Here is a 19,639-nt window from a genome sequence, read left to right as displayed (position 1 = left end):
CGCCCCAAACTCTCAGCCTGCTACAGTAGCCACGCCCCAAACTATCCACCTGCTACAGCAGCCACGCCACAAACTCTCCACCTGCTACAGAAGCCACGCCCCAAACTCTCCATCCGCTACAGTAGCCATGCCCCAAACTTTCCATCCGCTACAGAAGCCACGCCCCAAACTCTCTATCGCTACAGCAGCCACGCCCCAAACTCTCCTCCTGCTACAGTAGCCACGCCCCAAACTCTCCACCTGCTACAGTAGCCACACCCCAAACTCTCCATCCGCTACAGTAGCCACGCCCCAAAATCTCCACCTGCTACAGTAGCCACACCCAAAACTCTCCATCCGCTACAGTAGCCACGCCCCAAAATCTCCACCTGCTACAGTAGGCACGACCCAAACTCTCCATCCGCTACAGTAGCCACACCCCAAACTCTCCATCCGCTACAGTAGCCACACCCCAAACTCTCCATCCGCTACAGTAGCCACGCCCCAAACTCTCAGCCTGCTACAGTAGCCACACCCCAAACTCTCCATCCGCTACAGAAGCCACGCCCCAAACTCTCTGCCTGCTACAGCAGCCACGCCCCAAACTCTCAACCTGCTACAGTAGCCACACCCCAAACCCTCCATCCGCTACAGTAGCCACGCCCCAAACTCTCCAACTGCTACAGAAGCCACACCCCAAACTCTCCATCCACTACAGTAGCCACACCCCAAACCCTCCATCCGCTACAGTAGCCACGCCCCAAACGCTCCACCTGCTACAGTAGCCACACCCCAAACTCTCCATCCGCTACAGTAGCCACGCCCCAAATTCTCAGCCTGCTACAGTAGCCACGCCCCAAAATCTCCACCTGCTACAGTAGCCACGCCCCAAACTCTCCCCCTGCTACAGTAGCCACACCCCAAACTCACCATCCGCTACAGTAGCCACGCCCCAAACTCTCAGCCTGCTACAGTAGGCACGCCCCCAAACTCTCCACCTGCTACAGTGGCCACGCCCCAAACTCTCCATCCGCTACAGTAGCCACGCCCCAAACTTTCAGCCTGCTACAGCAGCCACGCCCCAAACTCTCCACCTGCTACAGTAGCCACACCCCAAACTCTCCATCCGCTACAGTAGCCACGGCCCAAACTCTCCACCTGCTACAGAAGCCACACCCCAAACTGTCCATCCGCTACAGTAGCCACACCCCAAACTCTCCATCCGCTACAGAAGCCACGCCCCAAACTCTCCACCTGCTACAGTAGCCACGCCCCAAACTCTCCACCTGCTACAGTAGCCACGCCCCAAACTCTCCACCTGTTACAGTAGCCACACCCCAAAATCTCCATCCGCTACAGTAGCCACGCCCCAAACTCTCAGCCTGCTTCAGTAGCCACGCCCCAAACTCTCCACCTGCTACAGTAGCCACGCCCCAAACTCTCCATCCGCTACAGTAGCCACGCCTCAAGCTCTCCATCCGCTACAGAAGTCACGCCCCAAACTCTCCACCTGCTACAGTAGCCACGCCCCAAACTCTCAGCCTGCTACAGTAGCCACGCCCCAAACTCTCCACCTACTACAGTAGCCACGCCCCAAACTCTCCATCCGCTACAGCAGCCACGCCCCAAACTCTCCACCTGCTACAGTAGCCACGCCCCAAACTCTCCATCCGCTACAGTAGCTACGCCCCAAACTCTCCACCTACTACAGTAGCCACGCCCCAAATTCTCCATCCGCTACAGTAGCTATGCCCCAAACTCTCCACCTACTACAGAAGCCACGCCCCAAACTCTCCATCCGCTACAGTAGCCACGCCCCAAACTCTCCATCCGCTACAGAAGCCACGCCCCAAACTCTCCACCTGCTACAGTAGCCACACCCCAAACTCTTCATCCGCTACAGTAGCCACGCCCCAAACTCTCCATCCGCTACAGAAGCCACGCTCCAAACTCTCCACCTGCTACAGTAGCCACACCCCAAACTCTCCATCCGCTACAGTAGCCACTCCCCAAACTCTCCACCTGCTACAGTAGCCACGCCCCAAACTCTCCACCTGCTACAGTGGCCACGCCCCAAACTCTCCATCCGCTACAGTAGCCACGCCCCAAACTCTCAGCCTGCTACAGCAGCCACGCCCCAAACTCTCCACCTGCTACAGTAGCCACACCCCAAACTCTCCACCTGCTACAGTAGCCACGCCCCAAACTCTCCATCCGCTACAGTAGCCACGCCTCAAGCTCTCCATCCGCTACAGAAGTCACGCCCCAAACTCTCCACCTGCTACAGTAGCCACGCCCCAAACTCTCAGCCTGCTACAGTAGCCACGCCCCAAACTCTCCACCTACTACAGTAGCCACGCCCCAAACTCTCCATCCGCTACAGCAGCCACGGCCCAAACTCTCCACCTGCTACAGTAGCCACGCCCCAAACTCTCCATCCGCTACAGTAGCTACGCCCCAAACTCTCCACCTACTACAGTAGCCACGCCCCAAATTCTCCATCCGCTACAGAAGCCACGCCCCAAACTCTCTGCCTGCTACAGCAGCCACGCCCCAAACTCTCCACCTGCTACAGTAGCCACACCCCAAACCCTCCATCCGCTACAGTAGCCACGCCCCAAACTCTCCACCTGCTACAGAAGCCACACCCCAAACTCTCCATCCACTACAGTAGCCACACCCCAAAATCTCCACCTGCTACAGTAGCCACACCCCAAACCCTCCATCCGCTACAGTAGCCACGCCCCAAACGCTCCACCTGCTACAGTAGCCACACCCCAAACTCTCCATCCGCTACAGTAGCCACGCCCCAAATTCTCAGCCTGCTACAGTAGCCACGCCCCAAAATCTCCACCTGCTACAGTAGCCACGCCCCAAACTCTCCTCCTGCTACAGTAGCCACACCCCAAACTCACCATCCGCTACAGTAGCCACGCCCCAAACTCTCAGCCTGCTACAGTAGGCACGCCCCCAAACTCTCCACCTGCTACAGTGGCCACGCCCCAAACTCTCCATCCGCTACAGTAGCCACGCCCCAAACTCTCAGCCTGCTACAGCAGCCACGCCCCAAACTCTCCACCTGCTACAGTAGCCACACCCCAAACTCTCCATCCGCTACAGTAGCCACGGCCCAAACTCTCCACCTGCTACAGAAGCCACACCCCAAACTCTCCATCCGCTACAGTAGCCACAACCCAAACTCTCCATCCGCTACAGAAGCCACGCCCCAAACTCTCCACCTGCTACAGTAGCCACGCCCCAAACTCTCCACCTGCTACAGTAGCCACGCCCCAAACTCTCAGCCTGCTACAGTAGCCATGCCCCAAACTCTCCACCTACTACAGTAGCCACGCCCCAAACTCTCCATCCGCTACAGCAGCCACGCCCCAAACTCTCCACCTGCTACAGTAGCCACGCCCCAAACTCTCCATCCGCTACAGTAGCTACGCCCCAAACTCTCCACCTACTACAGTAGCCACGCCCCAAATTCTCCATCTGCTACAGTAGCTATGCCCCAAACTCTCCACCTACTACAGAAGCCACGCCCCAAACTCTCCATTCGCTACAGTAGCCACGCCCCAAACTCTCCATCCGCTACAGAAGCCACGCCCCAAACTCTCCACCTGCTACAGTAGCCACACCCCAAACTCTTCATCCGCTACAGTAGCCACGCCCCAAACTCTCCATCCGCTACAGAAGCCACGCTCCAAACTCTCCACCTGCTACAGTAGCCACACCCCAAACTCTCCATCCGCTACAGTAGCCACACCCCAAACTCTCCATCCGCTACAGAAGCCACGCCCCAAACTCTCCACCTGCTACAGTGGCCACGCCCCAAACTCTCCATCCGCTACAGTAGCCACGCCCCAAACTCTCAGCCTGCTACAGCAGCCACGCCCCAAACTCTCCACCTGCTACAGTAGCCACACCCCAAACTCTTCACCTGCTACAGTAGCCACGCCCCAAACTCTCCATCCGCTACAGTAGCCACGCCTCAAGCTCTCCATCCGCTACAGAAGTCACGCCCCAAACTCTCCACCTGCTACAGTAGCCACGCCCCAAACTCTCAGCCTGCTACAGTAGCCACGCCCCAAACTCTCCACCTACTACAGTAGCCACGCCCCAAACTCTCCATCCGCTACAGCAGCCACGCCCCAAAACTCTCCACCTGCTACAGTAGCCACGCCCCAAACTCTCCATCCGCTACAGTAGCTACGCCCCAAACTGTCCACATACTACAGTAGCCACGCCCCAAATTCTCCATCCGCTACAGTAGCTATGCCCCAAACTCTCCACCTACTACAGAAGCCACGCCCCAAACTCTCCATCCGCTACAGTAGCCACGCCCCAAACTCTCCATCCGCTACAGAAGCCACGCCCCAAACTCTCCACCTGCTACAGTAGCCACACCCCAAACTCTTCATCCGCTACAGTAGCCACGCCCCAAACTCTCCATCCGCTACAGAAGCCATGCCCCAAACTCTCCACCTGCTACAGTAGCCACTCCCCAAACTCTTCATCCGCTACAGTAGCCACACCCCAAACTCTTCATCCGCTACAGTAGCCACGCCCCAAACTCTCCATCCGCTACAGAAGCCACACCCCAAACTCTCCACCTGCTACAGTAGTCGCGCCTCAAACTCTCAGCCTGCTACAGTAGCCACACCCCAAACTCTCCACCTGCTACAGTAGCCACGCCCCAAACTCTCGTTACAGGTAGAGCTAAGATATTGAAGGATCTGAGTGGATGCTCTCAATGTTTTGATTTCTGTCTGGGAGGCTCAATGTTTACACTTTTGGGGCAGTTAAATCCGTGAATGGCATACTAATTGTAGTCATGAACAACAAACAATTGGATAGATTTAATATAAATCGAAGAAAAAAAAATCAAAGATAACGTCAGTAGACTATGGAGTGCTGCAAGGATCAGTGTTAGGCCCTCTGCTATTCTCAATGCCACTTGGTAATATTATAAGACAACATGGAATTAATTTCCACTGTTATGCTGATGACACTCAATTACTGTATATATTTCATCACGACCAGATGAAAACACTAACTTATCTAAATTGACAGAGTGTCTCAAAGATATAAAATGCTGGATGACGTGTAATTTCCTGCTATTAAATTCAGATGAAATGGAGGTATTACTTATTGGTCCAAAAAACTACCCACAAAATCCCTTACAATACAACTTTAATATAGAAGGATGTCCTGTTACTTTATCCACTACAGTAAAAGACCTGGGTGTTATACTAGACCACAACTTGACTTTCGAAAATCATATTTCATATATTACAAGAACAGCCTTTTTCCACCTTAGGAACATTGCTAAGCTACGTAACATGCTATCTGTTTCTGATGCAGAAAAGTTAGTTCATGCATTCATGACCTCGAGACTAGATTACTGTAATGCTTTATTAGCTGGTTGTCCTGCATCCTCAATAAACAAGCTACAGTTAGTGCAAAATGCAGCTGCAAGAGTTCTTACTAGGTCAAGAAAATATGATCATATAACACCTATTTTATCATCTCTACACTGGTTACCTATTAAGTTCCGTATCAATTACAAAGTATTCCTACTGACCTATAAAGCCCTAAATGGTTTAGCTCCTGTGTATTTAACAGACCTTCTATCGCCATACAATCCATCGCGCTCTTTAAGATCACTAAATTCAAGGCTTCTGGTCATTCCTAGGATATCTAAGTCCACTAAAGGAGGGAGGGCGTTCTCACATTTAGCTCCTAAACTCTGGAATAGCCTTCCTGATATTGTTCGAGACTCAGACTCGCTGTCCCAGTTTAAAACTAGATTAAAGACGCATCTCTTTAACCAAGCATTCACTTAATGCTTAACCTTTAATACTACTGCTGAATCAGATCGAATGCATTAATATTATGAACATCAGCTATGCTAATTATTTCCCATTTGTTTTTCTGCTGTTAAATAGCATTCGTCAGCTCCAGCCTCTCACGGAGACTTCAGATGACCCAACACCTGCGATGAGACGACTCGACGCCGGCGATATGTTATGCCCTAAATTAATACATGATTAACTAACTGTATTTTTCTATGTACATTTTTGAAATGTACTTTCTGTAAAGCTGCTTTGAAACAATATGTATTGTGAAAAGCGCTATACAAATAAATTTGAATTGAATTGAATAACTCAAATATTTCAAGTCTGTTTCAAGCCTTTCTGTCAGACATTCTGGAAATACTGAGGTGCACATTTCACTGTGGATGTCAAGCAGAGATAAATATTATTTTTCACCTCACCTAGAGGTCTGGATAACCTTTGACCTTTACAGCCTGACTCACTGAGGTGAAAAAGGCACTGAGAGGAGTTGTTCAGAGGATTTATTCATTTATTTATTTGCACTAAAGCTTGGCATTGACATGTGTAACTGCTTTCTGCGACAGAGAGGAAATGCAGTGTGTGTGAGAGAGATGTGGTTTACAGAGAGGCCTGACAAGTCCTCTTTACTTCCTGTGTGCACTTCCTCTTTCTCTACAAAACTGACACAGAACATACTTTCTTTTGAAAACATGTCAACATACAATAAATATACTTTTAAAAGCCCTTTGAATAAAATTAATACAAAGTACTTTTAAATCCCATCTGAATGATAAAAACAGACCCAAAACTGGACGATTAAAAAACAGTGTGAGATTTGAGCATCGTTTGGTTCTACAAACAATTCAACAAGCAAAGGATCTCATTCAGTTCAATCTGATGTGAACCAATCACATAAAATCACTGCAAGTTCACACAAACAAAATTCAGCCCTGTCTGTGTCCATCTTTCTCACAGGTTTGTGAATATTGCTATTTTCCTCTCACCTTTTTAATATGGTTCATCCTGACTAGAATTCCTTGACCCCGTTCATTGAGAATAATAAGTTTCTCAGCCAGTTTGAATTGGTAGGCCATGATCCCAGTCCAGATGAGATGATCCTCAGTGAAACGAACACTGGTGTTCAGAGATCAAGGAGAAGTGAAATCAACATTAGAGAGGGCGGAGCTTGCAGAGCTAGAGCTTCCGCTGCTCACCAAGCAAGACACCATGAAATCACATTCTTACAGCTTATTGTAAATGATGTATTGTGCACATCATTATTGTGTTTAATTCATGTTCCTGGGGGCTGTTCCATAAACCAAGATTAGAGTATAAGCCAGGCTTATTTCGGTTAGTCAGGCTTATTTTTGGTAGATTCGCTTTCATAAATCAAACTTAAAAAAGTTCAAACTCAGTTACCCCGGCAACTTATGCTGGCAAATTAACCTGGTCCGGGGCAGGCCAACTGTCAGGCTAAGTCTGAGTTCAGGCTTAACGAGCATACCAGTTATACTCACCTGCTGGTATTTCGATGTCATTTTATTTTACTTAACCACTATTAATAAAAACATTTTTTAAATAAATAAATAAAGACGGAAATGTACTTTACTAATAAATGTAAGAAATTATAAGGTATAAATACACTAAGAAATGTTCAAAACTTGTGAGTTAAATTGGTGAGTTTGGTTAATGGTTTCCAAACGTAAGCATGGCGTGTCCTTTCATAGATGAGGTGGTGGATGAGGGAGCTATAGTCTTGCGGAGGGCATTTCAAAGAGAGAGAACTTTCAGAGACCGGTCAGACCCATTGGCTTTTAATGACAGCTACCTGTATGAGCGATACAGGGGGTGCTTCTCATTTCTTATTTGTGCATCCTCGTTTCCTTTCCTCGCTTCCTTTCCTCGCGCCTCAGCTCCTCCCCCTGTAGGCTGTGAGGGAAGGACGCAAGGAAAGAAAATGAGGACGGAGGAATCGAATGAAAGCTTTTTTTATACATTGGAATACTTGATCACTCGAGCGTCACTTCACAGCGTCATCAGCAGCGCTCAAAGGATCTGCCCTTATGTTGTTGAAGTTTGTTTATTTAAGAAATGCATAATGAATAATAATAAAGCAAGATACCCTGTTGAAATATGTGAGATGTGTAGTTTATATGAACAGCAAGGGTTACGTATAAATTCAAATTATTGTGACCGATGTGAAGGGGAGGAGAATGTATACGTGTGTCACGTTTAATTGATAAAACTCTTCCGCATAGGATACACCGCTGTATCCTCGCTCATGACTCCTCTGGAAGCTCCTCACTCCTCGATCCTCGACTCCTCACGGTGCAATTAGAGAATTGAGATGTCCTTCAAGATGGCTGTGCTTGTTTGGTTTCCGGGTCATAGGATGGAGAACAGAGGAGCGAGGAGACGAGGAGGGATATTGAGAAGCATCCAGGGTCTCAAGAGATGGGATTGCATATATTTGTAGATTACTAAGCCCACACATTGCAAATAATACACGCCGCAACAGAGCGCTCACAGTCCCACAGACGGTGTGCATTGCACTTCGCTTTTTTGCCAGTGGAACATTTTTGTACACAGTTGGAGATGCAGAGAATATCAGCAAAGCATCAGTTTGCCGCTCCGTACGAACTGTGTACCTTTCTTTAAAAAGACTATTCAATGTGTTGATCACATTCCCTGGCCACAAAGCTATTCGTACCATTAAACATGCCTTTATGGAATAGCTGGTAAGTTCAAATGGAAATATTTCTTGACTGTTGATATTACATGGGACATATTTAAAACAAACAAATAATTTTCCTAGGTTTCCCAAATGTTATCGGTGCATTGGACTGCACCCATGTGCTTATTAAGTGTCCGCCTGGTCCACATGAAGCAGACTTTGTGAATAGGAAATCAGTACACAGCATCACTGTACAGGTACGGTCCCACTGAGATGATATCGAAGGCTATGCTCTAGCACTGAGTGTTCTGTACTAAGCTGAGCACCAGTGTGTAGTTCATTGCAATTAAAATGTAGTGACCTACAGGTTTAATTTATTTTAGATGATTAGTGATGCAGATTGCATCATCACAAATGGCCAGGCTCTGTGCATGACTCCAGAATCTAGAGCCTCATCTCTCTACCAGCAACTAGTAAGAGGTATGCTAGTAATCACTTAATCGCAAAAAGTCTTAAAAAAAAGAAAAGAAAATAAAAACACATTATATATCTATATATATTAATTCTGTCTATGCAGGAGAATTCTCAGGAGTTTTGCTGGGAGACGAGGGATACCCATGCCAGCCTAACCTCTTGACTCGCTATCAGGAGCCCCAGACAGAGGCACAGCGCCGCTACAACATTGCCCATGCACACACAAGAGCTCGTGTAGAGATGGCATCTGGGCTGATAAAGTCAAGGTTTCAGTGCCTGAAGCACCTCGGAGTGACTCCACCTAGGGCATGTGACATTGTAGTTGCTTGTGTAGTGCTCCATAACATTGCTTGTCTGAGGAGAGAGAGGAAACCAATGATGGTTCAAGAGGAAGACTGGGGAAATGAAGCAGTATTGGAAGAAAACGAAACAGCCAGACTTATACGAGACACATATGCAAATAATCATTATTTTGCTTAATATGGTCTAAACCATGTGTAGCCTTTAAAATTTTCCACTGGCGTCTCAACTTTCTCCTTAGTTGAACAAACACACAGAAGTCAAAGTATTTAATGTGATTTGTCTTTATTCAGAGTGAATCTGCCTGTTAGGGGTGAAAACACACAAATAAATGTTGTGGGAAGTGATCAAAAAGGTAATGTGTTTTTTTTTCTTCCTTTTTTAAAATGGTAGTTCTACTTGCATTTTTCTGTAGCTGTTGAATTTCCAGCTCCAACTTCCTCCTCTTCAGTTTTTATACTGGATGTCGATATCAATCGCTTCAAACGAGGAAGCGTTTATACACTCTGTAGTGTCTTCACTCTAAATCACTACATGATGACTCCAGCATAATACACACTCCTTTTATGTTTTCTGGGTTCTGTAGAAACATAGATTTAAGTTATTTCATTGAATACTCTTGTCACATTGTTTTCATTTCTTAATACTCACTTTGTCACATGTGGTCCCAGACTGAGAGGGCTCTAGAACAGTGTCAGCATCCTGAAAACACATTATGATCATGTTATCACACAAGTACTCTTTTTAATATTCAATACAGTATAGCATGGACCCTGTGAGTACCTCAGGCCTCGTTGAACATACAGACACAGTCTCCTCATCCTCCTCAACTGATGGGCCTTCTCCCTGTGACCACTGATTAAACTCAGTTAAACTCATTAGCTTACATGACTGATTTACAAGGTCTCATACTCACAGGCAACATGATGTCTGGTGGATCCATAAAGCATACAGAATCTTGATAGAAAAAATATATATATTTTTGTACCAAAATGCACCATTACAGGTGGCCCTCCCCCAGTGCCGGCAACCTCAGTCTTCTTTTTGGCCGCTGCAATTAAAAAAATTAATTAAAAAACCCTGAATAGTTGTAACTTCAAGCTGGCATTGATTACATATGTACATACCATTAGATTTACTTACCATTCTGAACTATATTTGTATATTTTATTTTCACCTGCTGCCAGGTTCTTTTTCCTCACTTCAGTTGCTGCTGCGTGAAAGCAAATAACGTTACTGTTATTCACACATAAACTTTGCAATGTATTGTGACACACATTCAATGTTGATAAAGTATTTTAAATAGTTTACACCGCTACTTACGCATTGAGACGATCAGCAATTTCCTGCCAACCTTTCTCTCTTGCTTTATTTATTGCCGCTGTATTGCCTTTTTTGGTGATGACATCTTTAAATTCTTCATATGTTTCCAATAGCAAACGCTGTACCTTTGCTGTGATCATCACTGCTCTATCTTTTCCTTTTGTTGCCATGGTAGCCCACAGTAAATCGATTGACCCATGCTCGACTTTTCAGGACTTTTAAACAATGGCGTGCACGCGCAATTATCTAGACTATTTAAACCTGACTCAAATTAGTAAGATCACATGATCCTCAACTTACTGTTATGGAACCAATTTAAGCGCGGATGTTTAGCTCGGCTCATTTAAGTCAGTTTTTGGACTTTAATCCCCGCTTTTCTAAGCGGCTTTTATGGAACAGCCCCCTGGTAATCTTGAATCAGAATAACTTTCCCTCCCTCTTCTCTGATGACGAGGGCGGGACAACCTGTCACTCACATGAGATCAGCCAATAGCAAACCACAACCATCAAGTCAAGTCACCTTTATTTATATAGCGCTTTTTACAATACAAATTGTTTCAAAGCAGCTTTATAGTGATAACAGGAAAATAATGCAACAAATGTAGTTTATGCTGTACAGCAGATCTAGAAGAAAATAGCGTCATAGTCCAGCTTAAGTATAAGGTCAGTGATGGTCAATTTTTAATGTGTAAAAAAAGTTATTAATTTAGTTGATTTATAGCCGTTCTGAAGGAAAAAGTGATGTCATCGTCCAGCTCAGTTCAGTGTCAATGCAGGAGAAATGGACTATTGTTGTATTGTTGTACTTACAATATTTGTACATTTAAAATGTATTTTTAATTTTGAATTATTATCGTTAAAAAAATATATCTGCCGACATTCGGACTGCCAAACAATCCGGCTCGCGCCTCATGAGGAGAAATGGAAACAATGAGCGCAGTTCACACAAAGAAACTTTGAAAATACAGCGGATAAAAGATTCATGTGGAGTTTTTACATTTATAACATATGATACAGTTAAGCAACATCACACGACCACGAGTGCTGAAGCTTACCGTCACTGACACTGATTTCATATGACAGTTCAATAAACAAGTAATTAATATCAAGTCACTTACATTTTAGACACAATATTGACTGTTTTTGTTCTATTTGAGCAGCGAAAACAGTTCAAAACAAAGATCACAGCAGAACCACAGCGCATCTCAACGGAAAACAAAACCGCATTACTGAATGATTCAGCGCTTTGGATGAATCGGTTGAGTCAAAGATTCAATGACCCATTAAACAACTGCCTCATTCCTGAACGATTCAGCCGTTTGAACGAATCATTTGAATATATGACTCAATAACTCACTCGTTAAGACGGTCACCTGCCGCCTCTACTGGTGGTTTAGTTTCGTGTTTAAAAGTAGGCCATCATTCTTTACAATTTATCATATTTGTATATTCAAAAAACATTGAAAACAGTCTCATAACATTATTTAATGCAGTTGTAATATTTCAGTGTAAATTGATTAATTTGATTGGTAACGGCCATATAGTTTCTTATTATTTCAATTTAATTTATTGATCAAATTTAAGAATTTAAAATGAAAGATGAAGGATATATTTAACCAGATTATGCAAAATGCTATTTATAAAGGTTCAAATATCATAAATATGCAGATGAGCACACTGATGAGAATATTGCTTCAGAATAAATTGTAGGTTATTTAGTCTGGCGACAACACAAAAAATATCCCATTTTTTTCTGGACAAGCAATTTCTTTACTTGGACAAGTGAATGGCCGATTTACTTGTTGGATGAAATGCCTTAATGTTGAGCCCTGAGTTATATTTTATATAGTATTATGTTTTATGTGCTGAGCCTGAGTATAGTTTCACACATCAGCCCAGTCTATTCTGTAAAGTTAGTGATACGTGGGGTCAAGGTTTTTTTGCACATTAATCTGACTATAAATGTGGCACACCCAGTTTTACTCATGCACACTCAGAGACGCTTTTCTGCCTACGCTAGTGAGGAGACCAATAACATTTCTGAATATTAAGTGTCCCCAACTAAGCAGCCAAAGGCGACAGTGGCAAGAACTAAAACCCCATCAGGTCCACAGTGGAGAGTGTAGAAGGGGTGTGTGTGTGCTCATGATCCGGCTAATTAGCTTCTTCAAACACTGACTCCTGCTGGTTATGATTAGTATCGCTGGATTGAGTTATCGGAGATAATTGCGCGTTCATGCGCTGGGTTAAATGTGAACGACCCATTTTGGAGGTCATCATCCCTGTGTTCAGCTCTTCCTCAGACACACAGCAGGACCAGTAGCAGCAACTCCTTCACTGGGAAATGAGCTTTAAATGATCTTCGTACACTGTAAAATAATTAGTGGCTGCATTAAATTAAGTAGGCCTATAAACCAGTCATATCGACTGTTAAACCTTGAGTAGAAATGTACCTGCGTTGGCAAAAGACAACAACAACCCCCCTCCCTACGAGGTTCATGTTTATAACAGTAATCGTGGCGGTGCACTCATTTAAAGTAAGGTAATTGTCTGGTTTTAGCCAGGTTTCTGTCAAATAAGAGTGATGGCAAATTTGACAATCGCTGCTTTCGACCAACGTAATCAGTCTCTCAGTATGTTCTGAAAGAATATTCCAGTTTATTATAAATGATTTATCCATGTACATCTTTTTTATTTTAATTCATGTGCCTCGTTATCTTGAATCTTATATGAGGCTCCATGAGAACAGACTATCAGCATGAAAGATCCAGATACAGGAGAGACGTGTGTGTTGATACAGAGACGAGTGTGTGTTTATTCACGTGTGTGTTGATACAGAGACGAGTGTGTGTTTATTCACGTGTGTGTTGATACAGAGACGAGTGTGTGTTTATTCACAGAGACGCTGTGTTAGACGAGTGTGTGTTCATACAGAGACAGAGACGCTGTGTTCTCAAAGCATGGCTTTATTGTGTGTGGTATAAAGTCTTCATGAGATCATCGGTACTCCTCGACTATTTCGCCGCCGCCGCCGCCTTCCTTGCGATAGTCTTCGCCCCCTTCTTGTTGTGTTTCTTGGCAAAGCGCATGTTCCTCAGAAACTTCTGATCCACCTGTGACAGAAAACATGCATTAAAGCTCCTGAACAACAGGTGAAGTAATTAGATGATATTTCACTGATTGTGTTTTTGTGCCACAGCTGGTTTAGGCCTGTTGTTGACAGCTGACTCACGAAGATATTCTTATTTGTCATATTCTATGCAGTGGTCAGTTCACAACAGTGACAGAAATTAACATTTTAATTAAGGTGCAATATTTGCAACCTTACATTGATTTCCAGGGGCATTTTCACCAATATATGGACTTTTTTCCTAAACTTATTTAGAGGTATAACATCACGATTTATGTCAAATACTAACATTCAAATTAAGACGAAGACGATAAACAATGATTAAACAATTATGTCATAGACAAAACACATTGCACACCCCTACGCACATAAAGAACTGACATTTACCAGCTTCCTCTCCTGTCTCGTGTGCAGGACACAGACGTGATGCGAATTCTCACGTGAACAAGCAAATCCACAAAGATTAGGTCTGGGTATCGTAACAATTTTCGATACCGGTTCCTGAACGATTTTATGAAACCAGTTTTAACAATATAACATTACCTAAAAAGAATTTAAAAAACTTTTTTTTAACACTCATAATTTGAGTCTGTAAAAAAGCACCAAATGCTAAAGTTTTCGGTTTCTGCCTTAATGCATTGTTTAACAATGAAAGTGAATGAAAATTGAAATGCATTACACAGTCACCTCTGATAACAGGTCACTCGAAATTGTGATTTAGACTTAGATTTAGCCGTGTGGCGTTGTGTGGCGCTCCCCGCGGCGATGTGTGGCGCGCCGTGTGACGCTCCGTGTTGCGATGTGTGGCGCGCCGTGTGACGCTCCGTGGCGCGCCGTGTTGCGATGTGTGGCGTGCCGTGTGAAACTCCGTGGCGATGTGTGGCGCGCCGTGGCGATGTGTGGCGCGCCGTGTTGCGATGTGTGGCGCGCCGTGTTGCGATGTGTGGTGCGCCGTGTTGCGATGTGTGGCGCGCCGTGTTGCGATGTGTGGCGCGCCGTGTTGCGATGTGTGGCGCGCCGTGTTGCGATGTGTGGCGCGCCGTGTGACGCGCCGTGGCGATGTGTGGCGCGCCGTGTTGCGATGTGTGGCGCGCCGTGTGACGCTCCATGGCGATGTGTGGCGCGCCGTGTGACGCTCCGTGGCGATGTGTGGCGCACCGTGTGGCGCTCCGTGGCGATGTGTGGCGCTCTGTGGCGATGTGTGGCGCACTGTGTGGCGCTCCGTGGCGATGTGTGACGCTCTGTGGCGATGTGTGACGCACCGTGTGGCGCTCCGTGGCGATGTGTGGCGCTCCGTGGCGATGTGTGACGCTCCGTGTGGCGCTCCGTGGCGATGTGTGGCGCTCCGTGGCGATGTGTGGCGCTCCGTGGCGATGTGTGGCGCTCCGTGGCGATGTGTGGCGCTCCGTGGCGATGTGTGGCGCTCCGTGGCGATGTGTGGCGCTCCGTGTGGCGCTCCGTGGCGATGTGTGGCGCTCCGTGGCGATGTGTGGCGCGCCGTGTTGCGCTCCGTGGCGATGTGTGGCGCGCGCTCCGTGGCGATGTGTGGCGCGCCGTGTTGCGATGTGTGGCGCTCCGTGGCGATGTGTGGCGCTCCGTGGCGATGTGTGGCGCACCGTGTGGCGCTCCGTGGCGATGTGTGGCGCTCCGTGGCGATGTGTGGCGCTCCGTGGCGATGTGTGGCGCTCCGTGGCGATGTGTGGCGCTCCGTGGCGATGTGTGGCGCTCCGTGGCGATGTGTGGCGCTCCGTGGCGATGTGTGGCGCTCCGTGGCGATGTGTGGCGCTCCGTGGCGATGTGTGGCGCTCCGTGGCGATGTGTGGCGCTCCGTGGCGATGTGTGGCGCTCCGTGGCGATGTGTGGCGCTCCGTGGCGATGTGTGGCGCTCCGTGGCGATGTGTGGCGATGTGTGGCGCTCCGTGGCGATGTGTGGCGCGCCATGTTGCGATGTGTGGCGCTCCGTGGCGATGTGTGGCGCGCCATGTTGCGATGTGTGGCGCTCCGTGGCGATGTGTGGCGCGCGCTCCGTGGCGATGTGTGGCGCGCCGTGTTGCGATGTGTGGCGCTCCGTGGCGATGTGTGGCGCGCCGTGTTGCGATGTGTGGCGCTCCGTGGCGATGTGTGGCGCTCCGTGGCGATGTGTGGCGCTCCGTGGCGATGTGTGGCGCTCCGTGGCGATGTGTGGCGCTCCGTGGCGATGTGTGGCGCTCCGTGGCGATGTGTGGCGCTCCGTGGCGATGTGTGACGCTCTGTGGCGATGTGTGGCGCACCGTGGCGATGTGTGGCGCGCCGTGTTGCGCTCCGTGGCGATGTGTGGCGCGCGCTCCGTGGCGATGTGTGGCGCGCCGTGTTGCGATGTGTGGCGCTCCGCGGCGATGTGTGGCGCTCCGTGGCGAGCGCTCCGCGGCGATGTGTGGCGCGCCGTGTTGCGATGTGTGGCGCGCCGTGTTGCGATGTGTGGCGCTCCGTGGCGAGCGCTCCGCGGCGATGTGTGGCGCGCCGTGTTGCGATGTGTGGCGCGCTCCGCGGCGATGTGTGGCGCGCCGTGTTGCCATGTGTGGCGCGCTCCGCGGCGATGTGCGAGGCGCGCGCCGTGGCGATGTGTGGCGTAATGCATGGCACGCCGCAGACCAGCACAAGAAGAACAATTGTGGTTAAAAAGTATATCAATTTGTATTTTTTTTTAGAAAATGGCCGATCGGGTTAGAGCGGCCATTTTAACCCTAACCCATCGCGATCTACTGTTAGAGCTACAGCAACACATCTTAAACAGATATATGCAACTGATATTATTGTAATAAATAAAAGAGTTGCCCGTTCTGAACATCAGGATCAGGAGAGAGCGTGACGTCCAGTGAACACTGAAGGACAGCAGTGCAGCGCAACAGCTGATGACATCATCACTTACCCCTTTCAGAGACTCGTAGCGCTGAGACCGAGGCTTCTTGATGCCGTTCCTGTGCCACTTACGAGCTGCGCACACACACACACAGAGAGAGAGAGTTATTAAAACATCAACAGCATCTCACACTCTCAAACATCAACAGCATCTCACACACACACACACCATCACTCAGTCATTAAAACATCCACAGCATTACACACACAAACACAGTCATTAAAACATCAACAGCATCTCACACACACACAAACACAGTCATTAAAACATCAACAGCATCTCACACACACACAAACATAGTCATGAAAACATCCACAGCATCTCACACACAAACACAGTCATTAAAACATCCACAGCATCTCACACACACACAAACACAGTCATTAAAACATCAACAGCATCTCACACACACACACACACTCATTAAAACATCCACAGCATCTCACACACACACACACACACACACACAGTCATTAAAACATCCACAGCATCTCACACACTCTCAAACATCAACAGCATCTCACACAAACACACACAAACACAGTCATTAAAACATCTACAGCATCTCACACACACACACACACACAAACACAGTCATTAAAACATCCACAGCATCTCACACGCACACACACACAGTCATTAAAACATCAACAGCATCTCACACACACACAGTCATTAAAACATCCACAGCATCTCACACACACACACACACACAAACACAGTCATTAAAACATCTACAGCATCTCACACGCACACACACACACAAACACAGTCATTAAAACATCCACAGCATCTCACACACACACACACACACAAACACAGTCATTAAAACATCTACAGCATCTCACACGCACAAACACACACAAACACAGTCATTAAAACATCAACAGCATCTCACACACACACACACAAACACAGTCATTAAAACATCAACAGCATCTCACACACACACAGTCATTAAAACATCCACAGCATCTCACACACACACACACACACAAACACAGTCATTAAAACATCTACAGCATCTCACACACACACACACACACACAAACACAGTCATTAAAACATCCACAGCATCTCACACACACACACACACACAAACACAGTCATTAAAACATCTACAGCATCTCACACGCACAAACACACACAAACACAGTCATTAAAACATCAACAGCATCTCACACACACACACACAAACACAGTCATTAAAACATCTACAGCATCTCACACGCACAAACACACACAAACACAGTCATTAAAACATCAACAGCATCTCACACACACACACACAAACACAGTCATTAAAACATCCACAGCATCTCACACACACACACACAAACACAGTCATTAAAACATCTACAGCATCTCACACGCACACACACACACAAACACAGTCATTAAAACATCCACAGCATCTCACACGCACACACACACACACAGTCATTAAAACATCAACAGCATCTCACACACACACACACACACACACAGTCATTAAAACATCCACAGCACTATACACACTCAAACATACACAGCATCTCTCACACACACATTTAAAAAGCCACAGCATCACACACATTCAAAAATCCTCTACATCACTCACACACACACACACACACAATCACTCAAACATCCAGAGCATCGCACTCACTCACACACACATCCAGAGCATCGCACACTCACTCACACACACATCCAGAGCATCGCACACTCACTCACACACACATCCAGAGCATCGCACACTCACTCACACACACACACATCCAGAGCATCGCACACTCACTCACACACACATCCAGAGCATCGCACACTCACTCACACACACATCCAGAGCATCGCACACTCACTCACACACACATCCAGAGCATCGCACACTCACTCACACATCCAGAGCATCACTCTCTCACTTACACTGGTTGTGTGTGGTGTGATTCTTCGACTTTGCCATTTCTGATCAGTGTCTGCGAACAGAAGAACAGCAGTTTAGAGAAGAATAACACAGATCAGCGTTATAGTGAACTTCACAAACAACACCTCAGGGCGCGCGCGTCGAGCGCTATGCTAACGGCTAACTAACTATAAACTCCACAATAGCGGCCCGCTCGCGCTCAATTCTGCACTAGTGCAGCTTAATCAGTGTCACTGTACACGACACTGGACTGATGCTCCAATAGGAGTTTGCATTTCTGAGGATTCATTCAGATTTCATTTTGATACGGAGACAAACTCAATACCTGCTACACGAAGCGCACGACAACCGGAAGAGAGAGAGACAATGAGGCATTGTGGGAGATAAGAGTCCCCGTCACCGGATGTGAAATTCCGAAAACACATGTAAACAAACACAATTTTAGTTCTCGTTTAATTCTGAAAACTATGGAATCCCATTTCCAACACATAAAAAAAACAATCATGCTTTTGTAAACGTTAAGTATGACAAAGAAGTCGAAAATACTACTTAAAATGTTAAAAAGTCGAAATTATTATAATTACTTATAATTTCGATTTTAACTCGTAATTTCTACTTTTTTATGTCATAATTATTATTTACGAAAATCATTTTTCCTTTATGTGCCGAAAATGGGAATATAGCTGTTAACTCCAAAATGAAACATTGACCTACCATTACTTCACCTACCATTGTCCAATAATAATAATAATAATAATAATAATAATAATAAAACTCACACACCCACATAAAATGAAAATATAACAATAATGTGTTATTTTGAAACTATGATTACCATGGTAAATTGTATGTAATTGAACAACACGTCATTTTTTTTATTAAACGCTCGTAAAAGAAAACAACAACAACAACACACACAAAAAACACACACAAAAAAAACATCAACAACAATTATTGTCATTGTCATAACATAATACAACAGAGTCCTTCAGTCCTACACTTCTTTTACTGTCTACCGTCCTACACATAATGTAGTAGAGCGAAGTGTCCGGTAGATGTCAGTGTAAACACACGTCATGTCCGCTAATGAAACAGAGATCACGTGGGGTGAGAG

General features: G+C 46.4%; 2 protein-coding genes and 1 long non-coding RNA gene across 3 annotated transcripts in view; all 3 read right to left on the bottom strand.

The window, feature by feature from the left end:
- nckap1l (NCK associated protein 1 like) overlaps nt 1–6,983 on the bottom strand; it is an 85,791-nt gene extending 78,808 nt beyond the window's left edge. Inside the window, exon 1 of the mRNA XM_077204353.1 lies at nt 6,824–6,983. Coding sequence (XP_077060468.1) covers nt 6,824–6,913 — 90 coding nt within the window. The 5' untranslated portion in view covers nt 6,914–6,983. The remainder of the gene's footprint in view (nt 1–6,823) is intronic.
- Nucleotides 6,984–9,825: 2,842 nt separating this feature from the next.
- LOC143712161 (uncharacterized) lies at nt 9,826–10,124 on the bottom strand. The gene is made up of 3 exons (XR_013195017.1): nt 10,051–10,124; nt 9,919–9,969; nt 9,826–9,847 (listed from the first exon to the last, which is right to left on the bottom strand). It is a non-coding gene; the product is annotated as an uncharacterized LOC143712161 (long non-coding RNA).
- Nucleotides 10,125–13,540: 3,416 nt separating this feature from the next.
- rpl29 (ribosomal protein L29) lies at nt 13,541–18,928 on the bottom strand. The gene is made up of 4 exons (XM_077204362.1): nt 18,851–18,928; nt 18,528–18,577; nt 16,629–16,693; nt 13,541–13,703 (listed from the first exon to the last, which is right to left on the bottom strand). Exons 2-4 carry the CDS (start codon nt 18,562–18,564, stop codon nt 13,605–13,607), a joined length of 201 nt encoding a protein of 66 aa, XP_077060477.1. The 5' UTR covers nt 18,565–18,577; nt 18,851–18,928; the 3' UTR covers nt 13,541–13,604.
- Between the last annotated feature and the right edge of the window lie 711 nt (nt 18,929–19,639).

This window comes from Siphateles boraxobius, unplaced genomic scaffold (genome assembly GCF_051911475.1).
Source record: "Siphateles boraxobius isolate OS27281-9 unplaced genomic scaffold, OSU_SipBor_1 5, whole genome shotgun sequence".
Taxonomy (NCBI): Eukaryota; Metazoa; Chordata; class Actinopteri; order Cypriniformes; family Leuciscidae; genus Siphateles; species Siphateles boraxobius.
The sequence above is the reverse complement of the archived record's forward strand: the minus strand, read 5'-3'. Positions and strand labels throughout refer to the sequence as shown.